The 27,775-nt window shown below is 43.9% G+C and overlaps 1 protein-coding gene across 1 annotated transcript in view; it reads right to left on the reverse strand.

Moving 5' to 3' along the window:
• LOC123364039 (LIM zinc-binding domain-containing Nebulette) overlaps positions 1 to 27,775 on the reverse strand; it is a 400,792-nt gene that overhangs the window by 244,430 nt on the left and 128,587 nt on the right. Inside the window, exon 3 of the mRNA XM_045005756.1 lies at positions 17,738 to 17,822. Coding sequence (XP_044861691.1) covers positions 17,738 to 17,822 — 85 coding nt within the window. The remainder of the gene's footprint in view (positions 1 to 17,737; positions 17,823 to 27,775) is intronic.

Raw genomic sequence — 27,775 nt, forward strand, 5'->3', positions numbered from 1 at the left:
ACCTTGGGGCTGGATAGTATAATACAGTTTAGCATTCCATTAAATCTCCCTGTCAAGTTCTACATTCCTACCATTTACAATACTGACACTATCACACTGTCTCTGAAGTTTAGTGTGCATCAATCTGTTAAATGTCTCTGAATCATACTGGTTTTCAAATTACACAACCCAAACACATAACAACTTGGTCATCTGGCTGTCCATTAGTTGCAACAACAGGCTGTGGATCAGCCCAGAATCCTTGAGTCGTCTTCTTGTTCTGTATCTACCATTTGTAGAGTTTGCTCTCTCAATTGTTGCTTCTGAAGAAAAAACTGTAAATGTCAATGGTTTCTGTTGAACTCCCCACTGTCAGTCTCAATTATATATGCTCTGAGCACTGAATTCCTTTTCTTTACAGCAGCTAGAGTTGTCCATCCCTTTTCTCCATCCAGTTTGACACAAACACATTCACCAGGCTCTAGGCCTGGAAGTTCTCTGAGGGATGCCTGTTGTAAAAGTGTTTGTAAGTTCTTTCAGACTTTTTAATCTGATTTGGCTACTCTTTTCATGTCTAGCCACTTTGGAGATAGATTCTTTTGCAAAGTTGGAAAAGTAGTTCTGCATTGTCTTTCCATCAGTTCTACATTGTCTTTTCCATCTCTTCTGTAACTCAGAAGAGAAAGGAATGGATCTCCCGGTGTAGGATTTTCTTGGCTCTCTGTACAGCACTCTGAGTCTCTCCGTTCACTTGTGGGTAATGTGGACAGCTAGTAATATGTTCAAAATAATATTTTGTTCAGAATGACAAATTCTGCTGCAGTGAATTGTGATCCATTGTCTGTCGCTACTTGTTCTGGAATAGTAATGTAAGCACTGCAACATGTTACGTCTTTCACATACATTATTTCTATATATAAGCTATATAGAAAATATATGGGAAAATAACATGGGGGGAAAGGAGTCCAGAGAGCTGGCTATATTTTAAAGAATCCTTATTGAGGTTGCAGGAAAAAAACATCCAGATGTGTAGGAAGAATAGTAAATATGGCAGGCGACCAGCTTGGCTTAACAGTGAAATCCTTGCTGATCTTAAACGCAAAAAAGCTTACAAGAAGTGGAAGATTGGACAAATGACCAGGGAGGAGTATAAAAATATTGCTCAGGCACGCAGGAGTGAAATCAGGAAGGCCAAATCACACTTGGAGTTGCAGCTAGCAAGAGATGTTAAGAGTAACAAGAAGGGTTTCTTCAGGTATGTTAGCAACAAGAAGAAAGTCAAGGAAAGTGTGGGCCCCTTACTGAATGAGGGAGGCAACCTAGTGACAGAGGATGTGGAAAAAGCTAATGTACTCAATGATTTTTTTGCCTCTGTCTTCACAAACAAGGTCAGCTCCCAGACTGCTGCACTGGGCAGCACAGTATGGGGAGAAGGTGACTAGCCCTCTGGAGAAAGAAGTGGTTCGGGACTATTTAGAAAAACTGGACGAGCACAAGTCCATGGGGCCAGATGCGCTGCATCCAAGGGTGCTAAAGGAGTTGGTAGATGTGATTGCAGAGCCATTGGCCATTATCTTTGAAAACTCATGGCAAATGGGGGAGATCCCGGATGACTGGAAAAAGGCTACTGTAGTGCCCATCTTTTAAAAAGGGAAGAAGGAGGATCTGGGGAACTACAGGCCAGTCAGCCTCACCTCAGTCCCTGGAAAAATCATGGAGCAGGTCCTCAAGGAATCAATTCTGAAGCACTTAGAGGAGAGGAAAGTGAATAGGAACAGTCAGCATGGATTCACCAAGGGCAAGTCATGCCTGACTAACCTAATTGCCTTCTATGATGAGATAACTGGGTCTGTGGATGAGGGGAAAGCAGTGGATGTGTTATTCCTTGACTTTAGCAAAGCTTTTGATATGGTCTCCCACAGTATTCTTGCCAGCAAGTTAAAGAAGTATGGGCTGGATGATTGGACTGTAAGGTAGATAGAAAGCTGGCTAGATCGTCGGGCTCAACGGGTAGTGATCAACAGTTTCATGTCTAGTTGGCAGCTGGTTTCAAGTGGAGTGCCCCAAGGGTCGGTCCTGGGGCCGGTTTTGTTCAATATCTTCATTAATGATCTGGAGGATGGCATGGACTGCACTCTCAGCAAGTTTGCAGATGACACTAAACTTGGAGCAGTGGTAGATACGCTGGAGGGTAGGGATAGGATACAGAGGGACCTAGACACATTAGAGGACTGGGCCAAAAGAAACCTGATGAGGTTCAACAAGGACAAGTGCAGAGTCCTGCACTTAGGACGGAAGAATCCCATGCACTGTTACAGACTAGGGACCGAATGGCTAGGAAGCAGTTCTGCAGAAAAGGACCTAGGGGTTACAGTGGACGAGAAGCTGGATTCAAGTCAACAGTGTGCCCTTGTTGCCAAGTAGGCTAACAGCATTTTGGGCTGTATAAGTAGGGGCATTGCCAGCAGATCGAGGGATGTGATCATTCCCCTCTATTTGACATTGGTGAGGCCTCATCTGGAGTACTGAGTCCAGTTTTGGGCCCCACACTACAAAAAGCAGGGGCGGCTCTAGACATTTCGCCGCCCCAAGCAGGGTGGCATGCTGCAGGGGGCGCTCTGCCAGTCGCCGGTCCCACGGCTCCGGTGGACCTCCCGCAGGCGTCCCACACTCACTAGTTGACCTGTTCATGCCATTTAGCTAATCCTTAATGTCCTTCATGAATGAGATTTAGGATTTCTCCTCTCATTTTATTTGGAATTATGATGCCGTTGCCTTTAGTCATGAGTCCATTTGACTCACTTCATGTCCATGCACTGCAAAGTAGTCTCTTGTTACTTCCTTAGTGTCCCTCAGAGTAGGTCTACACAGCAATTAAACACCCATGACTGGCCCATGTCAGCTGCCTTGGGCTCGCAGGCCTAGGGCTGCAGGTATCGACTTCAGTCTTTGGCTGGTGCCCAGACTCTGGGATCCTCCCTCCTTGCAGGACCCCAGAGCTCGGGTTCCTGCCCAAGCCTGAATGTCAACCCCACAATTTTACAACCCTGCAGCCCAAGCCCTGCAAGCCCGAGTCAGATGACCAAGGCCAGGTGTGGGAGTTTAATTGCTATGTAGACATACCCCTGGATACTTGCGTCAGCTGCCCCTAATGTAACTTAGAACTTCATGAAGTTGCACGTTTGTCAAGGCTGCTTTTTGTAGCTGGAGTAGTCTCTTTTCCAACACCTGTCTGTATATGTCCACAGTATCCACATAGCCTTTGCATCATCTCCACGCTCACAGCTAGTTGAGCATGATGCAGGGCTTTATGACAGAGTGCCTACTACTACCAGATTTTTCCCAGGAACATGTTTAGCATTTGCGTTAAATGACATTAACCTTCACGATACACACTGGCATCTCAGCAGTGCTTTATCCAGGTCTTTTCCATTGACAAGGGTTACAAGCAGTTTATGGTCTGTTATCAGCATAAACGAATCCAGTTTACAAAGTTCTCACATGCCCATACACTTGCCAGGCACTCCTTTTCAATCTGTGTATATTGTTTGTGGCAAAATGGCCGATGTTGGTATGGTGGGTCCCGCGCTCTTCTTGGGTGGGGAGGCTAGGACGCCACCCCTTGCCCCTGCTCTTGGGGTGCCGAGGGCTCCGCTAGTGGCCTGGGGAAGTGGTGGAGGAGGGAAGCGGGGAAGGGGTCTGGGTTTGCTCCTCACTCTGAGCCCCAGCCCCTCTCAACCCCTGCGGGTTTCTTACCCTCTTCCCACTTGGGTAGCGTTACCCTCAGTCCTTGATGCTAGGGGAGGGAGTCTCCCTGCCCTGCTGGGGCACCGTCTCCCTTCCTCCAGTTCTCTGGTCTTTCAATGCTCAGCAACACACTTCCAAACTCCAGTCCTCTCTCCTTCCTCACACCACCCTGTCTGCCAGAAGCAGAGGGCTTTTATTAGGTTCCGGACAGGGCCTTAATTGTCTACGGGTACTCCAATTAACCTGTAGTAACCTTTCATAGTCTCTAGAGAACCACGCCTTAATTAGCCTATGGCTTATATATCTCCCTTCTACTAGTCCCCCCTCCAGATCTCTTCATCGGGCCCCTGCCCCGTGAGCCCTCTTAGCCCCCACCCCTTTATACTCCGAGCCGGCTGCGTGATTTGCAGCTGGTTCGCTTCTGAACCGCACCATGGGACCATCTCTACATGCTCGTGCTCCACACTCTTCATTTCCCCACCCTCGTGTCCCGCCCCGATACCAAGTGGCGGTCCAGCTGCAGAGAATGAGGGTCCGCGGTGGGCCAGCCTGTACTCCACTTTGGTTCCACAGCCCACCGTGGACATTAGTTGGTGGCTTCTCCATGGAGCCGTGAGCACAGGCATGTACCTGGCATGGTTTGCTTCTGTCCCTGAAGCCTGCCCTTTTTGCAGTGTGCGGGAGACCATGGTGCATGTCTATCTGCAGTGCGCCAGGTTGCAGCCCCTCTTCTGGCTCCTCCAGAACCTCTTGTTGAGGTTCTGGCTGCACTTTTCCCTGCACCTTTCTATATATGCTCACCCCATCTGTGGGCCCACGAAGTCGCAGGACCACCTCATCAACCTCCTCCTAGCCATGGCCAAAGTGGCCATTTATAACACCAGGGAGAGGAGGTTGGCTGGGGGGGGCCCTCTGTGACTGGGGGGGCCTGTTTTCGTTCCTTTATCTGTTCACACATCTGGGCAGAGTTCCTCTGGGCGATGTCCCCTGGCTCCTTGGACACTTTCGAGGAGCAGTGGGCGCTGTCCGGGGTTCTCTACTCGGTATCCCCTTCTGGTTCCCTAGTTTTGGCCCTTTGACCCCCACACCGGTTCCTGTTTTGTTTTTTCGTTGTCCCCTGTATTTAGTTGAGTACTGGGTTCAGTAGATCCTCCCCAGGCTTGTGCCCACCCACTTCCCAGCAACCAATAAGACCACTCTCCCACTCACCGCAATGTTGTTACAACAGTACCCCACCTAGCCATAGCTGGCTACATCTGCATTGACCATTGTGGAATTGTTCACATTGTAGTTCTTGACAGCTGGAGATGTTGAGATTATTTCTTTTACCTTTTTCAAGGCACTTTGATTTGGCCCCCGTAGCCAAGATGTGTTGGACTTGAACAGTTCATTCAGTGGTTTTGCCACTGTAAAAAGATCTTGTAGGTATCAACCAAATGACCATTCTGAATGTACTTCTCAGTTCTAGTACATTAGTTGGTGCATTCAATTCTCCAACTGCTTTTACCTTCTCAGAACTGTGTTTATTGTCTGTTCCAAAAATGCAATTTAGGGTAGGCAGAAAATGCATTTTTCCTAGTGGTTTCAGTACAGATTTACTGATTACGCTTAGGACATTGTTGAGGGTTTTGTGGTGTTCTTCCATCAATGATCCATATATAAGACTATTGTACATGAAAACTACAACTTCATTTGTGTTTGTTAACAGTTCTGCCATCTTTCTTTGGAAAATCTCAGGTGCACTGGTAATCCCAAAACGTAATCTTGGAAAGCAAAATCTCCAAACGGTTAGATAAATGTACCGTATTGTTCCGAGTATAGGCCGCTCCTGATTATAAGCCGCACCCTTAAAGTTTGGTGCTATTTTAAAAAAATTAAATTTTTAACTTTTTTTAACAAAGAAAATATACACATTAGTAGAACAGTAAAACAGTATTTTATGTAATGAATAGGAAGACATGTACCAGTATTTTTAACACTTTTAACACTTTTGGTAGTCCTGCTTTTGACGGCATATGTTACATACTCAGAAATATTGAAAACTATTTTGTAGTTATACTGTAAATAAAGAAGGGAAAAGGAATGGATAACAAGGAGACTGATGGGAACAGTTCTCACCCTCTCCCCTGCACAACAATCAACAACATTAGCAAATGTTCTTAGGGTTAGGAATCATGGCCCCCCCCCCAACTCCTGACCCATCCAACCCCCCGCGTTCCTTGACACCTCCCCCCACCCCAGGGACCCCTGCCCCATCCAACCACCCCTTCTCTTTGTCCCCTGACAGCCCCTGGAACCCTTGCGCCTGACTGCCTCCCACCGCCCCATCCATCCCCTGATCCTTTCTACTGCCCCACCAGGACCCTTGCCCCTATTCAATCCCCCTGTTCCCTGCCCTCTGACCCCCCCAACCCCTATCCAACCCCCCAAACTCCCCTGCCCTCTCTCCAACACCCCCTCCCTGCCCCCTTACTGCGCTGCCTGGATGTGGCTGGCGGCACTACAGTCCGGCCGCGGCTGGAGCTAGGAGCCCCGGGATGCTGGGCCGGGGCAGGAGTCACGCGGCCGGAGCCCGGAGCTGGAGGATGTGGCGGGAGCCGGACGGCCAGAGCCAGGTAGCTGGCCGGCCAGAGTAGGGCGGCCGGGAAGGGATGCGGTGCCGGGTCCAGAGCCGGGCGGCAGGGGACGCAGGGACGGGGACGGACGATGTGGCGCCGGGCGGCGGGGGACGCGCGGCCGGGGACGGCGCCGGGCGGCGGAGGACGCGCGGCCGGGGCTGGCGCCGGGCGGCGGAGGACGCGCGGCCGGGCAGGGCCGCCCAGAGAATTCCAGGGGCCCAGGGTCTTCGGCGGGGCGGGGGGGGCCCTTCCATTCTGGGACCTGCCACCGAAGTGTCCCGAAGACCCACCGCGGGGCGCCCCCGCCGCCAAATTACCGCCGAAGCGGGACCCGCCGCTGAAGTGCAGCCCGGTCTTCGGCGGTAATTCGGCGGCGGGAGGCCCCGCCGCGGGTCTTCAGGGCACTTCGGCGGCGGGTCCTGGAACGGAAGGGCCCCCCGCCGCCGAATTACCACCGAAGACCGGGCTGCACTTCAGCGGCGGGTCCCGCTTGGGCGGTAACTCACCAGGTTACCCCCCCCCCCGAGCAGGCGAAGACCAGGAGCAGAAGAAGCTCCTGCGCCTGGCCCCGCAAGAATTTTCCGGGCCCCCGGGAGCGAGTGAAGGACACCGCTCCGGGGGCCCCGAAAAACTCTCTCGGGGGCCCCTGCTGGGCCCGGGGGCAGATTGCCCCCTTCCCCCCCCCCCGGCGGCCCTGAGGCCGGGGCCGGCGGAGGCGGGTACACGGGGCTGGAGCCGGGCGGCGGGGGAGGCGGGGACGTGGCCGGGGTGGAGCCGGGTGGCAGGGGAGGCGGGGACGTGGCCGGAGGAGGCGGGCCTGGGGCCGGGGCGGGGATGTGGCCGGGGCTGGAGCCGGGCGGCGCGAGGCCAGGGCCGGCGGAGGCGGGTACGCGGGGCCGGCGGTGGGGGTGGCGGGGACACGGCTGGGGCAGCCCAGAGCCCTCTGAGTCCCGGCCGCGGCTGGGATTTAAAGGGCTCTGGGCTCCCCGCCACGGCGGGCAGCCCAGAGCCCTCTGAGTCCCGGCCGCGGCTGGGATTTAAAGGGCTCTGGGCTCCCCGCCGCGGCGGGCAGCCCAGAGCCCTCTGAGTCCCGGCCGCAGCTGGGATTTAAAGGGCTCTGGGCTCCCCAGTGGCCTGAGTGGGGCCGTCGGACAGAACCCTAGACCTGCGGCGGGCTGAGTTGCTCAGCCCGCTGCTGGTCTGGGATTCCGTCCGCCAGTTCCTGCCATCTGGGTCCCGGTGGCCGGTCCCACTCAGCCTGCTGCCGGCCAGGGGTCCCGTTCACCCAGGCCAGCAGCAGGCTGAGCCAGGCCAGCGGCTGGGACCCTGGGTGGCAAGGGGCCGGCAGTGGCCTGAGCGAGGCCTCCCCCCCAAATTATCTTCATCGGAGAAGGGGTATGCCGGTGAAACAAATGTCTCAAAAGGGGTACGGCAAGTGTTATAAGTTTGGGAAACACTGATTAAGGAATTTCCCAGAATCTGCCAGTGGGTATGGAACGGCTGTGATGTGAGGAGAGATTAATAAGACTGGGACTTTTCAGCTTGGAAAACAAATGACTGGGGGGGGATATGATAGAGGTCTATAAAATCATGACTGGTGTGGAGAAAGTAAATAAGGAAGTGTTATTTACTCTTTCTCATAACACAAGAACTAGGGGTCACCAAATGAAATTAATAGGTAGTAGATTTAAAACAAACAAAAGGAAGTATTTTTTCACACAACGCACAGTCAATATGTGGAACTCCTTGCCAGAGGATCTTGCCACATCACTGTTTACCCCTGTTTTCAGATCATATAGGAATATGTTGAATAGGACTGGTCCCACTACAGACTCCTGGGGGACACCACTATTTACCTCTCTCCAGTCTGAAAACTGACCATTTAGTCCTACCCTTTGTTTCCTATTTTAACCAGTTACTGATCCACGAGAGGACCTTACCTCTTATCCCATGACTGCTTACTTTGCTTAAGAGACTTTGGTGACACGCCTCGTCAAAGGATTTCTGAAAATCTAAGTACACTATATCCACTGGATCCCCCTTGTCCACATGCTTGTTCACCCCCTCAAAAATTCTAGTAGATTGGTGAGGCATGATTTCCCTTTACAAAAACCCTGTTGACTCTTCCACAACAAATTACGTTCATCTATGTAACTGACAATTTTGTTCTTTACTACAGTTTCAACCAGTTTGCCTGGTACCGAAGTCAGTCTCACGAGTCTGTAATTGCTGGGATCACTTCTGGAGCCCTTTTTAAAAATGGCATCTTCCATCCATCTGGTACAGAAGCTGATTTAAATGATAGGTTACAGACTACAGTTAGTAGTTCTGCAATTTCACATTTGAGTTCTTTCAGAACTCTTGGGTGAATACCATCTGGTCCTGGTGACATATTACTATTTAGTTTATCAATTCATTCCAAAACCTTCTCTAATGACACCTCAATCTGGGACTGTTCATCAGATATGTCCCCTAAAAAGAATGGTGCAGGTTTGGGAATCCCTCTCACATCCTCAGCCAATGCAAAGAATTCATTTAGTTTCTCTGCAATGTCCTTATTCTCCTTGAGTGCTCCTTTAGCATCTCGATCATCCAGTGGCCCCATTGGTTGTTTAGAAGGCTTCCTCCTTCTGATGTGCTTAAAACATTTTTTGCTATTATTTTTTGAGTCTTTGGCTAGCTGTACTTCAAATTCCTTTTTTGGTCTTCCTAATTATATTTTTACACTTCATTTGCCAGAGTTTATGCTTCTTTCTATTTTCCTCACTGGGATTTAATTTCCACTTTTTAAAGGATGCCTTTTTGCCTCTCACTGCTTCTTTTACTTTGTTGGTTCTCTTACTATGTTTTTTTAATTTGGGGTATACATTTAAGTTGAGCCTCTATTATGGTGTCTTTAAAAGTTTCCATGCAGCTTGCAGGGATTTCACTTTTGGCCTTGTATCATTTAATGTCTGTTTAACTAACTTCCTCATTTTTGTTAAGTCCCCCTTTCTGAAATTAAATGCTATAGTGCTGGGCTGCTGTGGTGTTTTCCCCGCCACAGGGATGTTAAATTTAATTATATTATGGTCACTATTATCAAGCGGTACGGCTATATTCATCTTTTGGACCAGATCCTGTGCTCCACTTAGGACTAAATCAAGAATTGCCTCTCCTTTTGTGGGTTCCAGAACTAGATGCTCCAAGAAGCAGTCATTTAAGGTGTCAAGAACTTTTATCTTTGCATCCCATTCTGAGGTGATATGTACCTAGTCAATATGAGGATAGTTGAAACAAAACTCCCCATTATTATTGAGGTTTTTATTTTTATAACCTCTCTAATCTTCCTGAGCATTTCACAGTCATTATCACCATCCTGGTCAGGTGGTCAGTAATATATTCCTATTGCTATATTCTTAATATTCAAGCATGGAATTACTATCCATAGAGATTCTATGATATAGTTTGGTTCATTTAAGATTTTTACTTCATTTCATTCTATGATTTCTTTCACATATAGTGCCCTTCTCCTACCAGCATGACCTGTTCTGTCCTTCCAATATATTTTGTACCCGGGTATTACTGTGTCCCATTGATTATTCTCATTCCACCAAGTTTCTGTGATACCTATTATATCAATATCCTCATTTAACACGAGGCACTCTAGTTCACCCATGCTATTATTTAGATTTCTAGCATTGGTATATAAGCACTTTAAAATATTGTCACTTTTCAGCTGTCTGCCATCACATAATGTGATTGAATGGGACTTTTTTTAATTTGACTGTTTCTCATCAGATCCTACCTGTATTTTATCATCTTCCATCCTCTCCTCCTTACTAGGACATAGAGACTCTCCATTAATAGATCCTCCCCTAAGGGATGTCTCTGTCTGAACCATATGCTCCTCCGCACCTGTCGGCTTTCTCCCAGCCCTTAATTTAAAAACTGCTCAATGACCTTTTTAATTTTAAGTGCCAGCAATCTGGTTCCATTTTGGTTTAGGTGGAGCCCATCCTTCCTGTATAGGCTCCCCCTTTCCCAAAAGTTTCCCCAGTTCCTAATAAATCTAAACCCCTCCTCCCTACCATCGTCTCATCCACGCATTGAGACCCTGCAGTGCTGCCTGTCTAACTGGCCCTGCGCATGGAACTGGGAGCATTTCAGAGAATGCTATCATGGAGGTCCTGGACATCAATCTCTTACCTAGCAGCCTAAATTTGGCCTCCAGGACGTCTCTCTCATCATTCCCTATGTCATTGGTACCTACATGTACCACGATCACTGGCTCTTTCCCAGCACTACACATAAGTCTATCTAGATGTCTCGAGAGATCCGCAACATCGCACCAGAGAGGCATGTCACCATGTGGTTCTCCCGGTCATCGCAAACCCAGCTATCTATGTTTCTAATGATCGAATTGCCCATTACTAATCGCTGTCTCTTCCTAATAACTGGAGTTCCCTTCCCTGGAGAGGTATCCTCACTGTGAGAGGCTACCACATCATCATCTGGAAGGAGGGTCCCCACTATGGGATCTTTTCCCTCTGCTCCAGTTGGATGTTCTCCTTCCCCGAGACTTTCATTCTTCTCTGTCAGACCAGGGGTGGGGCCGTTCTACTGAGTCCCGGAAAGTCTCATCTATGTACCTCTCTGTCTCCCTTCGCTCAACCACTCTGGTCTCCAAAGCCCATACACGGTCTCTGAGGGCCAGGAGCTCCTTGCACCGAATGCACACATATGCCATCTGCCCATAGGGCAGGTAATCATACATGCTGCATTGGGTGCAATAAACTAGATAGCCCCCATTCTGTTGCTGGACTTAAGCTGGAGAAGTAAAAAAGAATGCAGGCAGGTTCCTTTGTTGATGCTTTGCTTTTATCAGGGGGTGGTTTGGGCTTTAAGTTTAAAGAAGTGTAAGGAATGTTAAGTGTATCTGGCCCCCTCTTACACTCGCCCTTCTGAACTCCCTCACAAAAGTCCTGTTAGCCACTCCTGTTCCTCAGCTCCTCTGGTCGCTTGGGGCGAGCTTTTTAAAGCCGTGGACTTCCTACGTAGCCCCACCCCCTGGTTAAAGGTTGATGGATGCTAAATGGCTTAGGATCAAAGCCATGTTACGAAGCTCTCAGCCTTGCCTAGCAGGCTACGAGGCTTAGCACACAAACAGTCAGCACATGGTCCCCCAAACAAACAGACCACACGGTATATTTCAGTCAAGTCTTTTAAGAGCCACACAGATCTGTATTTTTCCATTTTTTCTTTCCCCTGGAGAAATGCCATGCTGTTGGCTCAGAGATTTTCTCGATTATGCCAATCTGCTCCATTCCCTTTAGCTAGGTTTCTATTTTATGAAATAATAGGATAAGAATCCTGCAAGTTGTATGTACACTATATGATTCAGAATTGTCTCTTAAGGTCATTTGTACTGGATCTCTTTTCAAAAGTCCAATATAATAAAATATTCCTTCCAGTTCTTTCACCTTTCTCCCTACGCCCATTAGGGTGGCCAACTATCTAATCTCACAAACACGTACATCCTTGCCCTGCCCCTTCCTTGAGGCCATGCCCCTGCCCCACCCCTTCTCCAAGGCCCTACCCCTTGCTCATTCCATCCCCCTTCCCTCCGTCTCTCACTCTCCCCCACCCTCACTCACTTTCACCAGGCTGGGGTGCAGGAGGGGGTGAGCAGTGCGGGTTCAGGAGGGAGTTTGGGTGTAGGAGGAGGTGGGGGTGCAGGCTCTGGGAGGGAGTTTGGGTGCAGAGTGTGGGCTCTGGGCTGGGGCAGGGGTGCGGGCTCGGCTGGGTGGCACTTACCTCAGGCGGCTCCCGAAAGCAACCGGCACATCCCTCTGGCAGCGTCTCCTAGGCAGGGAGGCTAGTGAGTCTCCGCACCCTGCCCCTACCCACAGGCACCGCCCCTGTAGCTCCCATTGGCCTCAGGGACATGCCGGCTGCTTCCGGAGCCAGGACAGGAAGAAAGCCTTCCTTAGCCCCACTGCAGCTCTGGACTTTTAGCACTTAAAATCTCCCGGTTTGGCTTCAGTAGCCTCCAGGAGATAGGGCCTGATTCTTGGAGGCTCCTGGCGAAACCAGGAGGGTTGGCAACCCTAATGCCCATCATGGCTGCCACGCTGCAGCTGCGAAGGCAGTTGGTCTGGGGTCCTCTCTCCTTCCCTCAGGGGTTTTATGATAATGACAACATTCAAGTGCCTGTTTACAGTTTCTAAGATAGTTTCAAATTTTTCAAATTTGTCAAGTTGATCTAGGTTTTGCTGTCTCACCAGCTCAGACTGCTTTGCTCCCTGTATAGCTGTGGCAATGGTTAAAATTCTCTTCAATTGTAGCAGCTGTGAACATTTTTTATCTGTTAACCCAATAACCAGCCTGTCTCTGATATTTTCATGTTTTGCATTCCCAAAATCACAATTTTCAGCCAATGTATGCAGAGCTCTTATAAAACATCAACATTTTCCCTGGTTCTTGATTTCCCTCATTCTTTCATAAACCACATTTCTCTAAGGTATAAAGTATGCATCAAACATAGCCAAAACCCTTTCGTAATCATCTTTGTGACTGTCTTCAGTAAAGTCAAAGGATTTAAAGAGATGCTCCGCCTGCTTCTCCAAAGCATAAATTAAAGAAGATACCTGTATAGCTCCAGTTTCTTTGTGGAACTTGGTTGCAATGTAATAAATCTTGCAAAATATTATTTCCAGTCTGTCCATTCTGAAGATTTGTCAAAGATGAAGTGCTCTGGGGCATTGCAGGGCCATCCAGAGGATTCAGGAGGCCTGGGGCAAAGCAATTTCAGGGGTCCCTTCCATAAGAAAAAGTTGCAATACTATAGAATACTATATTCTCATGGGGCCCCCTGCAGGGCCCAGGATCTGGGGCAAATTGCCCCGCTTGCCCCCCCCCCCCGAGTGGCCCTGGGGCATTGAAGAGTGACATGTTGACAATATCCTGCAATCTTTGTTGCTTTGTTTCTTCTGTTTACAACCTTTGTTGCTGTTCTTCTTCTGTTTCTGTTCTTAGTTTACTTCTAACACCATGCCATGTTCCTGTACCAGATATGGAGTGGCTACAGAGTTTGGTTATACAGACCAGGTGTGTTCACCATAAGATCCTTTAATACTCTGCCAGATCTGGCTAAAGTTAGCTTTAAATAAGGTATTTTACACACAATCTCACCTAGTGGGTGAACAGTATCATACAGTTTAGCAGTTTAACACTCCTAATCACAAATCCTGGGTTCTATCGCCAGCTCTGGAAGAGGAATGTGGTCTATAGTGGTAAGAAATAGAATAACCAAAATTGGTTTAGACACTCTATAAGACAGTGTGATGCAGTGGATAAGATGAGGGCTTGTCATATTAGAGACCTGGGTTCTGAGCCTGCAGTGACCTTATACAAGTCCTCTGCAAGTTTATTAAAAAATGGGTGTGGAAGAGAGTTATCAGAAGTTCTTCCCTAACTGCCTCCTAGGTTGGGGTTCCTGGCTTTAGTTAGTAATAAGGGTAGTGAGTTGCGTGAGAATTTCAACAGCAGTTAAAAGAGGTGAGATTTGAAGTTCTTGTCTCCTCTTTTCCAACTCAGGGAACAATCCTGTAGGCTAGAGGGGCAGTTAATCGGGAAGAAGTCAGTGTCTCTCCCCCTCCCTCTAGAAGTGAGTAATGGCATTCATAGCAAATCAGATTTGTCATCAAATTCAATGGGTTCAGCTTGACACACACGTTTTTCTGTTATGGCTAAAAAGGTATAAAATCACTACAGACAAATACTACCAATGTATAACTGATATTGTGGGAATCTGCACATGACAAGCAACAAAGTGGACAAAGGACTCATCCCAGAGTGTTTTAGATTTATTGCAGAAGGGGTATGAAGAAAAATGAGACAATCCAGTGAAAAACTGCAGAAGGACTGACTTTAGAAATGTTGTTATTCTTTCTGAATCAATTCATCTTCATCAAACCACCATGAAAAGTTCAAATAGGACTCAAAGTTTATATTCTATGTTTTGGGTTTACCCATTTCAAAGAAGTTTTTACAAAATAAAAGTTTAAAGCTTCTGTCATTACTGAACTCTGTAGTACAAGCTTAACTATGGTGCTGCTGCCAAAGCACCATAATAAAAGTGAGCAAACTGCAGCTCTCTAAGCTATTTAAATCAAGATGAAATGTAACTTACACAGAACTTTCCTCTTTACATCCATATGTCACATGGCAGAACTTCTGTAGGCCCCAGTTTGTCCATGGATCAAACTTTAATCATACCAGAAAAAAATGCTAAGGCTTCCATATACGTATTACTGTAAATATTGACACCAACATTTTCCGTGACTATTCCCATTGCTTCACCCATTCTTTTATAAAGAGCTTCCCAAAAGGAGAACATTAAAACATATCTTCTCTATTCTGCTTTCTGGGTTTTTGCCACATTACTCCAATTATTGGTACTGAGAGATTTGCAAGTAAATTTCAGTGTAGCAAGACAAGAATACACCCCTAAGTAGCCAACCATCACAAGAACAAAGTGCAGTAAAGCCTGATCAATAGTTTTATATAAGCCAATTTCCAAATGATGCATAAATATCAAATTAAAAAACCACATTATTTAGAAAACAAATATATCAAGATGTTAAGAACTGAATGCCAATGGAAACTGGGAGATTATATATCACTGAATACCATAAGCAAATAAACATGCATATTTTGCTTATGTGGAGTCAAAGAATTATGTATCCATTATCACAATTTTTATTTTCCTTTTACTATTCATTTTTAATGCCTCTCAGTAATCTGGCTGCGGCAATTTTGACTGGTAATATTTTAATGACAACTTGAGTAAAAAGAGCTTTATATATGAATTCTTATTGTATATACCGGGACCACCTCCACCATTTAGGCAATCATCCAAAGCAAGCAAATATTAGGAGCAGCTAAATATTCAATAACTGTGTTACTGGAGGCTGACATGAGCCAACATTTTGTGATTTGCTTAGTGCATGAGAACCCCTTGGGCCTGATTCTGATCTTACATACACTGTTGTGATGAGAAATAACTTAAGTGATGTCATTGTCCAGCTATACCGAAAGAAGGACAGGAGACACCTGATACGGATTTAATCAGGCCGCATCTTTACTATTAGATGTCTGGGACTACACAGCAGATAAAAGTGTACAATGCAGGTAAACCCTGTTTGTTTTGTAATGGCCAGGGCAGGGGGCTTCCACTAGCTCCCCCTCTTTTTCAATCCAGGTCGCTCCAGCAAATCCATTGCCAGAACCTTACCACTCATCCCCCACCCTCCATAGGAGGGATTCGATGGACTATAAGAAAGCGGGGTTGGCTCCCTGCCGTTCCAACCATAGGAGCCCCAAACCCACATGTCAAACAGATAGTTAAGGGTTAATGCCTCTTTTACCTGTAAAGGGTTAAGAAGTTCACCTAGCCTAGCTGACACCTGACCGGAGGAACCAATGGGGGAACAAGATGTTTCAAAAGGAAGGAGGGAAGTTTTCCTTTGTTTAGAGTCTCAGTTTCAGCCGGAGTGAAAAAGATCAAGGAACCAGCCTCTTATCAGAGTAGTAAGTTTTAGAAAGGAATAAATAGGTTTATGTTTATTTCTTTGTAACCCTGTCTTGTGCAATTAGAGGTAGAATCAAATTGGGTATTGGGGTATTTTCATTGGTGTACTAAGTTTTTGCCCAGGGGAACATCCTCTGTGTTTTGAATCTGTTGTCTGTGAGAGTAGCTGGTATGCTAATCTCTCCCAGAAGGTTTTCTTTTACCTTTCTTTTCTTTAATTAAAAGCCTTTTTTCTTAATACCTGATTGATTTTTTCCTTGTTTTTAGATCCAAGGGGGTTGGATCTGGATCCACCAGGAGTTGGTGGGAGAAAGGAGGGGGGATGGTTAATTTCTCCTTGTTTTAAGATCCAAGGGGGTTGGATCTGTGTTCACCAGGAAATTGGTGAAGTTTCTCAAGGCTACCCAAAGAAGGGAGTGCTTGTGAATGGTGGCAGTGATACCAGATCTAAGCTGGTAATTGAGCTTAGAGCTTCTCATGCAGGTCCCCCACATCTGTACCCTAAAGTTCAGAGTGGGGAAGGAACCTTGACACCACATCTTTCCATTCCTTTAGCCAGCACCTCCTTTTTAAGTCCTTTATCAGGCCATTTATCTGGTCACTGGATGCCTTCCCTATGGAGTACCTGCACTAGACATCCACCTCACACTTACCAAATAAGTTGTGACATATAGCCTACCACACCTTTTGTGCTCACCATAATAGGTGTTCCCTAACACCCGCTGTGGGAAAGGCGAAAAAACCCCACTCCACCAAAGCCAATATGGTGGTGAGGGAAAAAATTCCTTCCCAGCTCCCCTAAAAAGGACTACTACAATGCCCAAAGCAGATTCAAACCCACCTGATAATCACACCTCAGGGAGCCACACCAGCCACTCCCAGTCTTTATTCAGGAACCAATCCCTGCAACAAACTCCATTGTCAACTCTGTCTGCATATCTATTCAAGGGACACCATCATAGAACCTAACCACATCAGCCACACCATCAGGGGCTCATTCACCTGCACATCTACCAATGTGATATATGCCATCATGTGCCAGCAATGGCCCTCTGCCATGTACATTGGCCACACCAGACAGTCTCTACACAAAAGAATAAATGGACAGAAATCAGACATCAAGAATTGTAACATTCAAAAACCAGTAGGAGAGCACTTCAACGTTTCCGGACATCCAATAACAGACTTGAAAGTGGCCATTCTTCAACAAAAAAACTTCAAAAACAGACTTCAACGAGAAACTGCAGAACTGGAATTAATTTGCAAACTTGACACCATCAAATTAGGCCTGAATAAAGACTGGGAGTGGCTGGGTCACTACAAAAAGTAATTTTCCCTCTGTTGATACTCACACCTTCTTGTCAACTGTTGGGAATGGGCCACATCCACCCTGATTGAACTGGCCTTGTTAGCACTACAAAAAGTAATTTTCCCTCTGTTGATATTCACCCCTTCTTGTCAACTGTTGGGAATGGGCTACATCCACCCTGATTGAATTTGACTCATTAGCACTGACCCCCCACTTGGTAAGGCAACTCCCATCTTTCCATGTGCTGTATATTTATACCTGCCTACTGTATTTTTCACTCCATGCATCTGACGAAGTGGGTTATAGCCCACAAAAGCTTATGCCCAAATAAATGTGTTAGTCTCTAAGGTACCACAAGGACTCCTCGTTGTTTTTGCTGACACACACTAATAGAGCTACCCATTTGAAACCTAATACCAAAAGAACACTCGTGCTGCAATGAAAAGCTGATAGAAAAGTTGACCTGATTATCTAATATTAATGAAATACAAAAACTAAGTCAATGATTACCTGACTCTGCAATTCACTTTGTTGCTTCAGACGAAGGTTTTCTGGTGTATCTGCCACCGTTGTGAAGGACTGTTTTGGGTAGTGTCTAGAAAAAAAATCACAACATCAAATAGGGAATATCTACATGTTCTGGAAAGTAAAATGCATCCCAATATTCTTTGCCACTTCATTTAAATTGACACCTGGATTTTATAGTTGGCTAGTATTGTGTTAAAACTAGTTACTATAACATTTAAAAATTCTGGTAAAATATCTTTGTGTTAGTCATGCATTGAACAAACATGAGTGAGTTACTATAATTAGTCTATATCCCATATATCCACTGTGAACACTAACTGGTCAGCATGATTTGTGAAAAATTTGTTGTGTAGTATGAAATAAAACAGATACCATGCTTAACTGTGTTTTTCCCTATGTGCTTAGGATATTGTTATACTGAATTAAGACTAAGCTAAAATGCATTCAAATAGAATTGCTTAATGGAAAAAAAAAGTCAAATAAATCATATTTAGAATACCAGGGTGTTTGGGATGAAAACCACACCAGTGCTGAAATCTACAGGATCCAGCAAGGTTACACTGACATTACATGTACAGAAAGGTCAAACCTTTTAATGTTAATAGTGTCAACATACTTCTGTATGTAAAAATAAATGACAGCCAATATCAAAGACTGCACTGAAAAAAAACCCCTCAATATTGAAAGTTACTGTGAATCTCTTCTTCAATTTAAAATTTTACATCATTGTAATATATTCTTGTTATTTGCTATTTTACAGACACCTTTGACAGTCAAGTCATGCTCATCACAATGTATGACTCTCCTACAGAACAATAATTTGTTCATTTTTCATGGTTTTATCACAAGTCTTCTTCTGAATCACCTACAATTAAAAAATTTTATATGAAAGATGGGAAATAAGAAAACAGCTAAACCAAGATTTGCTCACAAGGCAGAAGTACCATAAAGAAACTGATTCTTACAATCTTCTTGCTAAAAGCTTAAGTCTCAATCCAAAAGCAAAGATTCAATTTATGATTATGTTGAAGCACCCATACATACATTTAGATATCTTGTTAGTTTATCATATAGTCTGCCAACTTTCTCATTTGGATATCAAATATTTCAGAAGTTTAGTTAAAACATATATAATCTTCATATAGCAATGTTTGCAATATAATTTCCATTGTAAAACAAGGCTATAAATAAATAGTCAGAAAACTTAGGATATGCACCATAATACTTCACCATGTACAAATTCAAGGTCTTCTCTAAAGGATTATTTCAGCAACTGGCACAATCTCTAAATCAATGTACAACTACTACTAAAAACTTTTTTCTTTTTTGCCAGAAAATTGGGCCTTTCACAAAACAAAATTTTTCATGAACAATTTCTGCTTTATGTGGAAAAATTAGACTTTGCATTTAAAAATTAAACACCTGAAAACTGGAAATATTTTGGTTTTCAACCAAAGGCTGAAACTTTCAATTCAGAAATGTTGGTATTGATAATTTTATTCAGATATCTCATGTCCTCATTCTCTTATGTGGGCCAGGTTCCCCAACCACACTATGGCTGCCATAATGTGGCAGCTAAGCAAGAAAGTATATTATTGCGCATCGTGGAAGATGCAGTTCATCCATGGAGTCCAGCCCACAGAGAAGAATAGTGGCATAAACACTTAAACTACAAATATAATGAGGCACAGTGGCCTCATTGAAATTTTCAAATTGAAATTTTTGGGTTTGGGCTAATATTTTTCAGTTTTTGATTTTTCACCAAAAAGATGAAATTTTGGGGGCAGAGGGGTTATTTTCCAACTAATTTTAGTATTCTCTATTACATTCTTAGAAGAGGAAGGGCTTTGTGATTTTAATACATATATGCCCCAACTCCGATGCTTCTTAGGCCTGGTCTACACTGGGGGGAGGGATCAATCTAAGTTACTCAACTTCAGCTATGTGAATAAGTCGACGTACTTAGATCTACTCAGCGCGGTGTCTTCACTGTAGTAGGTCGACTGCTGATGCTCCCCCGTCAACTCCACCTGCACCTCTCCCCCTGGTGGAGTACTGGAGTTGACGGGAGAGCGCTCGGGGGTCGATTTATCGTGTCTAGACTAGACGTGATAAATCAACCCCCGCTGGATCAATTGCTGCCCGCCAATCCAGCGGGTAGTATAGACATACTCTTATACTCCTGTGGGGAAAAAGGTGACTCCAAATCCAGAAAAGGAAGGCAACTTCAGAATTACATAACCTGAAGATAGCTCCTATTTATAAAGGTGCACAGAGCCAGCTGATATCAATATCTGCTAGTTCCCAGCGAGTCTTGGAACAGATACAGGAATAGGGTGGAGCTTACAGAAAAGTCATGTTCATAGATCAGCCCCATGAATGTAAACCTGTCAACCTACTATAGCACCTCTTAGTTACATCATCCAACTTATTCCTGTAAGCTCTAAAATGGAGTAAGTCATTCCAGCCATTGTTTGCCTTATTCTTTCTCCACTTTTCAGAGCTGATTTGTTGATAGAAAGAGAAGATGAGTATGAAGGGCTCTCCACTGATATGTACTGGGGCAGAAGACAGTATGTGAGGAAGCCAGAAAGGATGGGCATGGTCTTCAGCAATTCATGTAGGTAGAAAAAGTTGCGATACATCTGTCCTGACACCATGACACTTTTGGGTCCTGGAGATCCATCGCTAGCAGCTCTGAATACAGGTGAAGTTTGCTATTTATATGCATCTTTGGCAAATATAGTGACAGTTTGGTCCACAGTATGGAGGCCTAGCCTCCTAATGTTCCTCTTGACGTGGGGACGTGTGGGGACAGAAAAGATGGAGACTGTGTGTCTTTTCAACATAATGTTTCCCAAATTAAACTTAGTATGCAGTCCAGAAAATAAGAATGTGCATTTCATCCAGCCACATATACTAGCTATTTATTCTAAATTATTTTTAAGTGCAATGGTTTGCTCCATAAATTGGTAGCCAAAATCACTAATTACTTAAAAAAAATTAGTGTTGTATTTTAAATTTAAGGCAAAGGTATCTAGGACCCATAACAGGTATTTAATAAATATTTGTATTATAAACCAAAACAGATTTTTAAAAAAAAATTGGAGTAAACCATTAAGCATACGTACTTCTCCCTACAGAAGTGATAAAACTGTTTACATTAAAAATGGTATTTATCTGAACATCATGCTAACCGTTTACCCCAATGTATTACTCATTGTGATTTAAAGTTTTTTCAATTTATAAAAATGAGATAATTTAGCAAAATTAATTACCAGCAGTGTTCTAGAATGAATTATCTTATCCTCTGCAGCTGATTTGTGAAACCACCCACATAGTCTATCAAAACAAAGAGATACAGTTTTAGTTACAGGCTCTCTAGTTTATGGAAATTCCTGCCTCAAGCCATTAAGTGTGGATGGTGCTAAATGTAAATATTATCTTAACCATTTGTTTGTTTTTAATTTAATATTATAAAATGGCTTCATGTTTATTAAAAATATCATTATGTAAGACAAATTGTCCTATAAATTCTCTAAGGTTCATTAATGGCAATAATTGTTGTATAATTTATCTTCTCTTATAGCTATTGGCAGATTACCTGCTAAATGTAAGGAAGTGTTAGGCTACTCACATTTTGTTTTCTAAATATTTGCTTAAGAACCTACTGTATATCTGTAAAACATTGTGCATATAGATGTGGGGACGGATGCAAGCAGCTTTTAATTCACAAGTCAGTAGAGATATCATAGTAACTGATAACTCTGTTGCTGTGCTTCCCTTTTATCTTGGGATATTGTGGCCATGAGAAAAGCAGGGAATTTGTTAAGGGGACTGATGTCATGCCAGCAATTTAATGGCAATGTTCAAAGGATTTTGTTTTGTTTTGTTTTAAGTCTTTGTTAGCACAGAATTTAAGCAATATGTCTGATCAAGCTAATGCTATTAGAGATAATCCTGTATAAAGATCTATACAAGAAGTGTCAGAACAAATCTATATGCATGGCATGACATTTCTTCACTATGTTACTACACTGCTAGTTTCAGCTGCACAGCTTGACTGGTTAATAAAGCTTCAACTGAATATCTCTGTATTTAGGGAGTACTTCCATCATTTTTGTGAGTTTAAAACAATAACTGTGAAGCCCCCAAAGATTCAGGAAATCATATGAAAGTTTGCATGCTTTTCCAGATATTAGCCACATGTTCTACAAGACTGGCGTAAACATTTCCCCAAAACATGCTTACTCATGAGATTTTCAGCTGCATGTCCACTTTCAGAGAGCACCAAAAGTAATGAAAACTCACAGTTAGGGTATTTCAGCTCTTCTCAGTCTTGACAAAAACAATGAGGAGTCCTTGTGGCACCTTAGAGACCAACAAATTTATTTGGGCATAAGCTTTCCTGGGCTAAAACCCACTTCATCATATGCATGGAGTGGAAAATACAGTAGCAATTATATATACACAGTACATGAAAAGATGGGAGTTGCCTTACCAAGTGGGGGGGTCAGTGCTAAGGAGACAATTCAGTTAAAATGGAAGTAGGTGCCATAAGGACTCCTTGTTGGTTTTGCTGATACAGACTAACTCAGCTACCACTCTGAAAGCAGTCTTGACAGGACACAGAAAATGTAGCAGTGCACAAAAATGGAAAGTAATTGGGAGAAAAGCGGTGAAGATTCAAACCTTCCTGAGCCTCATAAAAAGGTTAGATTCAAAGGCAAGGACAAAGGTTCAGGTCTGTTTACAAATGAGTTTGCCCATATCTAGTTCTCTTTATATATAGAGATATATAAAATCTCACATAAAGTAGGTAAATCATCCATTTCCTGGTTTTCATTCTAAAAACCTGGTACAGTCTCACACCTTGCAGAAAAACTTAAGAGTTTAATTTTCAAAGGATCCTCAGGGAGTTAGGCACTCAACTGCCACTGAATGTCAATGGGATCTGGGATGCTTAACTCTTGCATGTGCCTTTGAAAATTCCAGCAAAACAGCAGATGCTCTAATGAGGTCTTGCATTACTAAAATTCATTATTTTTACAAAATACCCTAATCTCATTTACTAGTATATTATGAAGTATTAATCGTTTAAAAATAAACTGCAATTGAAAATGTCAATGAAAAAAAGTTCATTTTCTCATCCGTGACTCTTGCTTTTTTGTTCTGTTTTGTTCTATTTTGCTAATTCACAATTTCAGCAATTCTCAGTCGGTCACTCAGGTATAAGTACAAATTAGCAAGATTCGACTGTGTTTTCACCTTGATTCTCTACCTAACCCAAGAGAGTACAGTCTTGTCTGCTGAGATATTAGGTACCAGAAGGGTGAGGTGGTAGGAAGTTTTGATCATGCTGTGGGTCAGACATGAAACTTGTCAGCAGACGACTTCTCACTTTGAAGTTCTTGCTCAGCTGTGCTCTCTGCTGTGAAGCTGTAGCTGGAATTTCTCTGCTCTTTGAAGTTTCCTATCAGGGTGCACTTGACTGCAGAGACTGATTGAAGGGTTTTTCAAGGAGGCAGAATCTTGCTAGGAGGTCTTGGTGCTGGAAGACTGGAGCAATGAGGTGACGATGAAAGATTTTGATCTTGTTTCAATTTAACGATTCATCCTCAGTGGATTCTGAAGGTTGGGTTATGATTGGCTATAGGATTTGAAAGGTAGCTACTATGTTTATATGAGGGGTAGATTCCCTTGCAGCAACTGGCTTAATTTGAAAACTAGAGTGTAGTATTCCTCTACTAATGTTTTGACAATTGGCTTTTGGAGATTTTTAATTTGTGCCTCTGTACTTCTTATTTGAAGTGAAACAGATGGTTGTTCCAGTTTGCCACCTAAATATTGGAAGACTACCAAGAAACTCGGAAGGGAGAAGGGACTGAGTTGGTTTGGATGAGATGTAGCAAGTAATAAAATCCATGAAAGAATATTATGAAGCAAAAACTTGAGGCCTTTACTCCACAAATAGCTATGGTGGTGGGTAACATTTGGGCTATGGATAAAAGTATAAACATTGAGTAGCCAATGCTATTCTGTCAAGTTTGATAACAAATGTATTAAATATCTTTCTGCTCCTCTTACTGGAGAAAATTCCATATAGCATAGCATCCCTAGTGGAAGAAAGCCTCATAGTATTAAAGGTTACTTTTGGTACTGCATATCTTAATCATAACATGCAGAAAATTGGACGTTACAGAAAACTGTACTAAGCAATAATTGTTAGCATTAGATGTGAAGAAAAAGTATATGAGCTTGTTTTAGAAGTAAAAAAGTACCATCCTTGTACATTTGAAAACATATGTTAGCCCAAAGCATTAAGATTCCTCAAGCTCCAGTACTAATGAAGGGTCAGAGGAGAAGATTAGGGCTAATACTGTTATGTTTCTTTCTGCTTGGAGACAAAGGGGAGTACTGAAGATAATGAGGAAAAAGAAACAAACCTACTACTTGAACACAAGTGTCCACATACAGATACAACTTCAGACAATTGAAGTAGGGTATTCTGAATCTGGAACTTTCTCATAATGGTCATCAGCTTCCTTATTGTAACCAGCTAACCTGTAGGTTATTTTGGGATGGATCTGTGAAGTTGAATAGACAGGTGCCACAGAACATTATGCTATCTGCATTATGTTGCCAAGAAAACTTCAGCTGCAGACTCATCTGCTGAAGAGAATGCAAAAACAGTCAAATTGAGTCTAGGAGCACCCTATTCTCAGGCTTCTCTAGCAAGTGAGCTGAGTAATTGGCCTAACTCAGTTATAACAACTATGTAGGGACAAAATTAGAAAGGTTAAGGCACAAAATGAGATTAAACTAGATAGAGACATTAAGGGTAACATGAAAACATTCTACAAATACATTAGAAAAAAGAGGAAGACCAAGGACAGGGTAGGCCCACTAGTCAATGAGGGGGGAAAACAACAACAGAAAAATGTGGAAATGGCAGAAGTGCTAAATGACTTTTTTGTTTCAGTTTTCACCAGAAAGGTTAGTAGCGATTGGATGTCTAACGTAGTGAATACCAGTGAAAATGAGGTAGGATCAGAGGCTAAAGTAGGGAAAGAACAAGTTAAAAATTACTTAGTGAAGTTAGATGTCTTCAAGTCGCAAGGGCCTGATGAAATACATCCTAGAATACTCAAGGAGCTGACTGAGAAGATATCTGAGCCATTAGCAATTATCTTCGAAAAGTCATGGAAGAATGGGAGAGATTCCAGAGGACTGGAAAAGGGCAAATATAGTGCCCATCTATAAAAAGGGAAATAAGGACACCCCGGGGAATTACAGACCAGTCAGCTTAACTTCTGTACCCGGAAAGATAATGGTGCAAATAATTAAGCAATCAATTTGCAAACATCTAGAAGATAATAAGGTGATAAGTAACAGTCAGCATGAATTTGTCAAGAACAAAACATGTCAAACGAACCTAATAGCTTTCTTTGACAGAGGAACAAGCCTTGTGGATGGGAGGAAGCAGTAGATGTGGTATATCTTGACTTTAGTAAGGCTTTTGATATTGTCTCACAAGACCTTCTCATAAACAAACTAAGGAAATACAGCCTAGATGGAGCTACTATATGGTGGTTGCATAACTGGTTGGAAAACCATTTCCAGAGAGAGTAGTTATCAATGGCTCATAGTCAAGCTGGAAGGGTATATCAAGTGGGGTCCCACAGGGATCAGTTCTGTGTCCAGTTCTGTTCAATATCTTCATCAATGTCATGGAGAATACACTTACAAAGTTTGCAGTTGATAATAAGCTGGGAGTGGTTGCAAGTGCTTTGAAGGATAGGATTAAAATTCAAAATGATCTGGACAAACTGGAGAAATGGTCTGAAGTAAATAGGATAAAATTCAATCAAGACAACGTAAAGCAGTGTTTCTCAAACTGGGGCCGATGCTTGTGTAGGGAAAGTCCCTGGCAGGCCGGACGGTTTATTTACCTGCCCCGTCCACAGGTCCAGCCAATCGTGGCTCCCACTGGCCACGGTTCGCCGCTCCAGGCCAATGGGGGCTGCTGGAAGCGGCGGCCAGTACATCCCTCAGCCCGCGCCACTTCAAGCAGCCCCCATTGGCTGCGAGCGGCGAACCGCGGCCAGTGGGAGCCGCGATCAGCCTGACCTGTGGATGGGGCATGTAAACAATCTGGCCCAGCCGACCAGGGGCTTTCCCTACACAAGCGGCGGCCCCAGTTTGAGAAACACTGATGTAAAGTACTCCACTTAGGAAGGAACAATCAGTTATACACATATAAAATGGGAAATGACTGCCTAGGAAGGAGTACTGCAGAAAATGATCTAGGAGTCAAAGCAGATCACAAGCTAAATATGAGTCAACAGTGTAACACTGTTGCAAAGACAAGCAAACATCATTCTGGGATGTATTAGCAGGAATATTGTAAGCAAGACACAAGAAGTACAGTAACTCTTCCACTCTGTTCCACGCTGATTAGGCCTCAACTGGAGTATTGTGTCCAGTTCTGGGTGCCACATTTCAGGAAAGATGTGGACAAACTGGAGAAAGTCCAGAGAACAACAACTAAAATGATTAAAGGTCTAGAACACATGACCTGTGAGGGAAGACTGAAAAAATTGAGTTTGTTTAGTCTGGAGAAGAGAAGACCGAGAACGGACATAATAAGTTTTCAAGTACATAAAAGGTTGTTACAAGGAGGAGGGAGAAAAATTGTTCTTAACTGCTGAGGATAGGACAAGATGCAATTAAATTGGGCTTAAATTGCAGCAAGGGCAGGTTAGGCTGGACATCAGGAAAAAATTCCTGTCAGGGTGGTAAAGCACTGGAATAAATTGCCTAGTGAGACTGTGGAATCTGCGTCCTTGGAGATTTTTAAGAGCAGGTTAGACAAACACCTTTCAGGGATGGTCTAGATAATACTTACTCCTGCCATGAGTGCAGGAGATGGAACTAGAAGACCTCTAGAGATTCCTTCCAGATCTACAATTCTATGATTCTATCACAGAAAGTGAAATGCAGGTCATATTACATGACCTGAGGTGTGATATCTTCAAATATCTTGACCAGGAGTTGTCTCAAGTTAACCCAAGGGTCAGTATCATAGGCAAATTTCAGCTCACGGGTTATGTTATTCCTGTATTGTTAATTGTTCTTTTAATTTTTGATTCCCTTTATCTATTATTGTTTCTTTGTATTTGTCCCCATAATAGTTCTGGATTAAATATATATTGAGGAAATTTTTCAAACACACAAATGACTAACAGCCAACTTCCATCAAAAGTCAATGGTGCCTATCTACCTTCTTCTTCTTCTTCCCCTCTTCCTAGCCAGCTGGGTTTGGGTCAGTCTTTTCCACGCTTGCCAGTTCAACATTTGATCCCTATCCACTCTGTTCTCCCGCTTCCTTGGTTATCCTCTCATTCTCCCCCCATGAACTCTAGTCTCAAATGCCTCCCTTAGAGGATTCCTTTAAGCCATCCTTCATACATGCCCGTACCATCTCAGCCTCTTCTCTCGCAGTTTGTCTCTGAGACCACAGACCTTAGTTTCACTCCTGATTACATCATTCTTCATATGGTCCAGCAATGTCACCCCCTTATTGCCCTCAAACATCTTATTTCAATAGCTTCAAGTCTTCTCAAGTGCCTCTCTTTGGATTCTCATGCCTTTGATCTATACAGAAGAGCTAGTCTTACCATGGTTTTTTATAATTGTCCCTTAAGAGTCTGGAGCATCCATTTATCAAAAATCACTCCCTTTATCTTGCACCAGACCTCCCTGCACTCAGCAGCCTTGCTTTCTGTTCTCTGTTGATTTCTCCATTTGCCACTAATCAGTCCTCAGGGTACTTAAACACTGAAATCTGATTTAGGCACTGGCCCCTGATGTTGATATTCATCTGTCCTGATTATGCACCAGTCACCCCCATGACTTCTGTCTTTTCTTTACTCATTTTGAGACCAAAGTTTATTAGTTCCCTGTTCCATACATCAGTCACCCAGACCAAATCTTCCTCATTCTCAGCCATTAGCACAA

The sequence above is a fragment of the Mauremys mutica genome, chromosome 2, assembly GCF_020497125.1.
Source record: "Mauremys mutica isolate MM-2020 ecotype Southern chromosome 2, ASM2049712v1, whole genome shotgun sequence".
NCBI classification, from domain to species: domain Eukaryota; kingdom Metazoa; phylum Chordata; order Testudines; family Geoemydidae; genus Mauremys; species Mauremys mutica.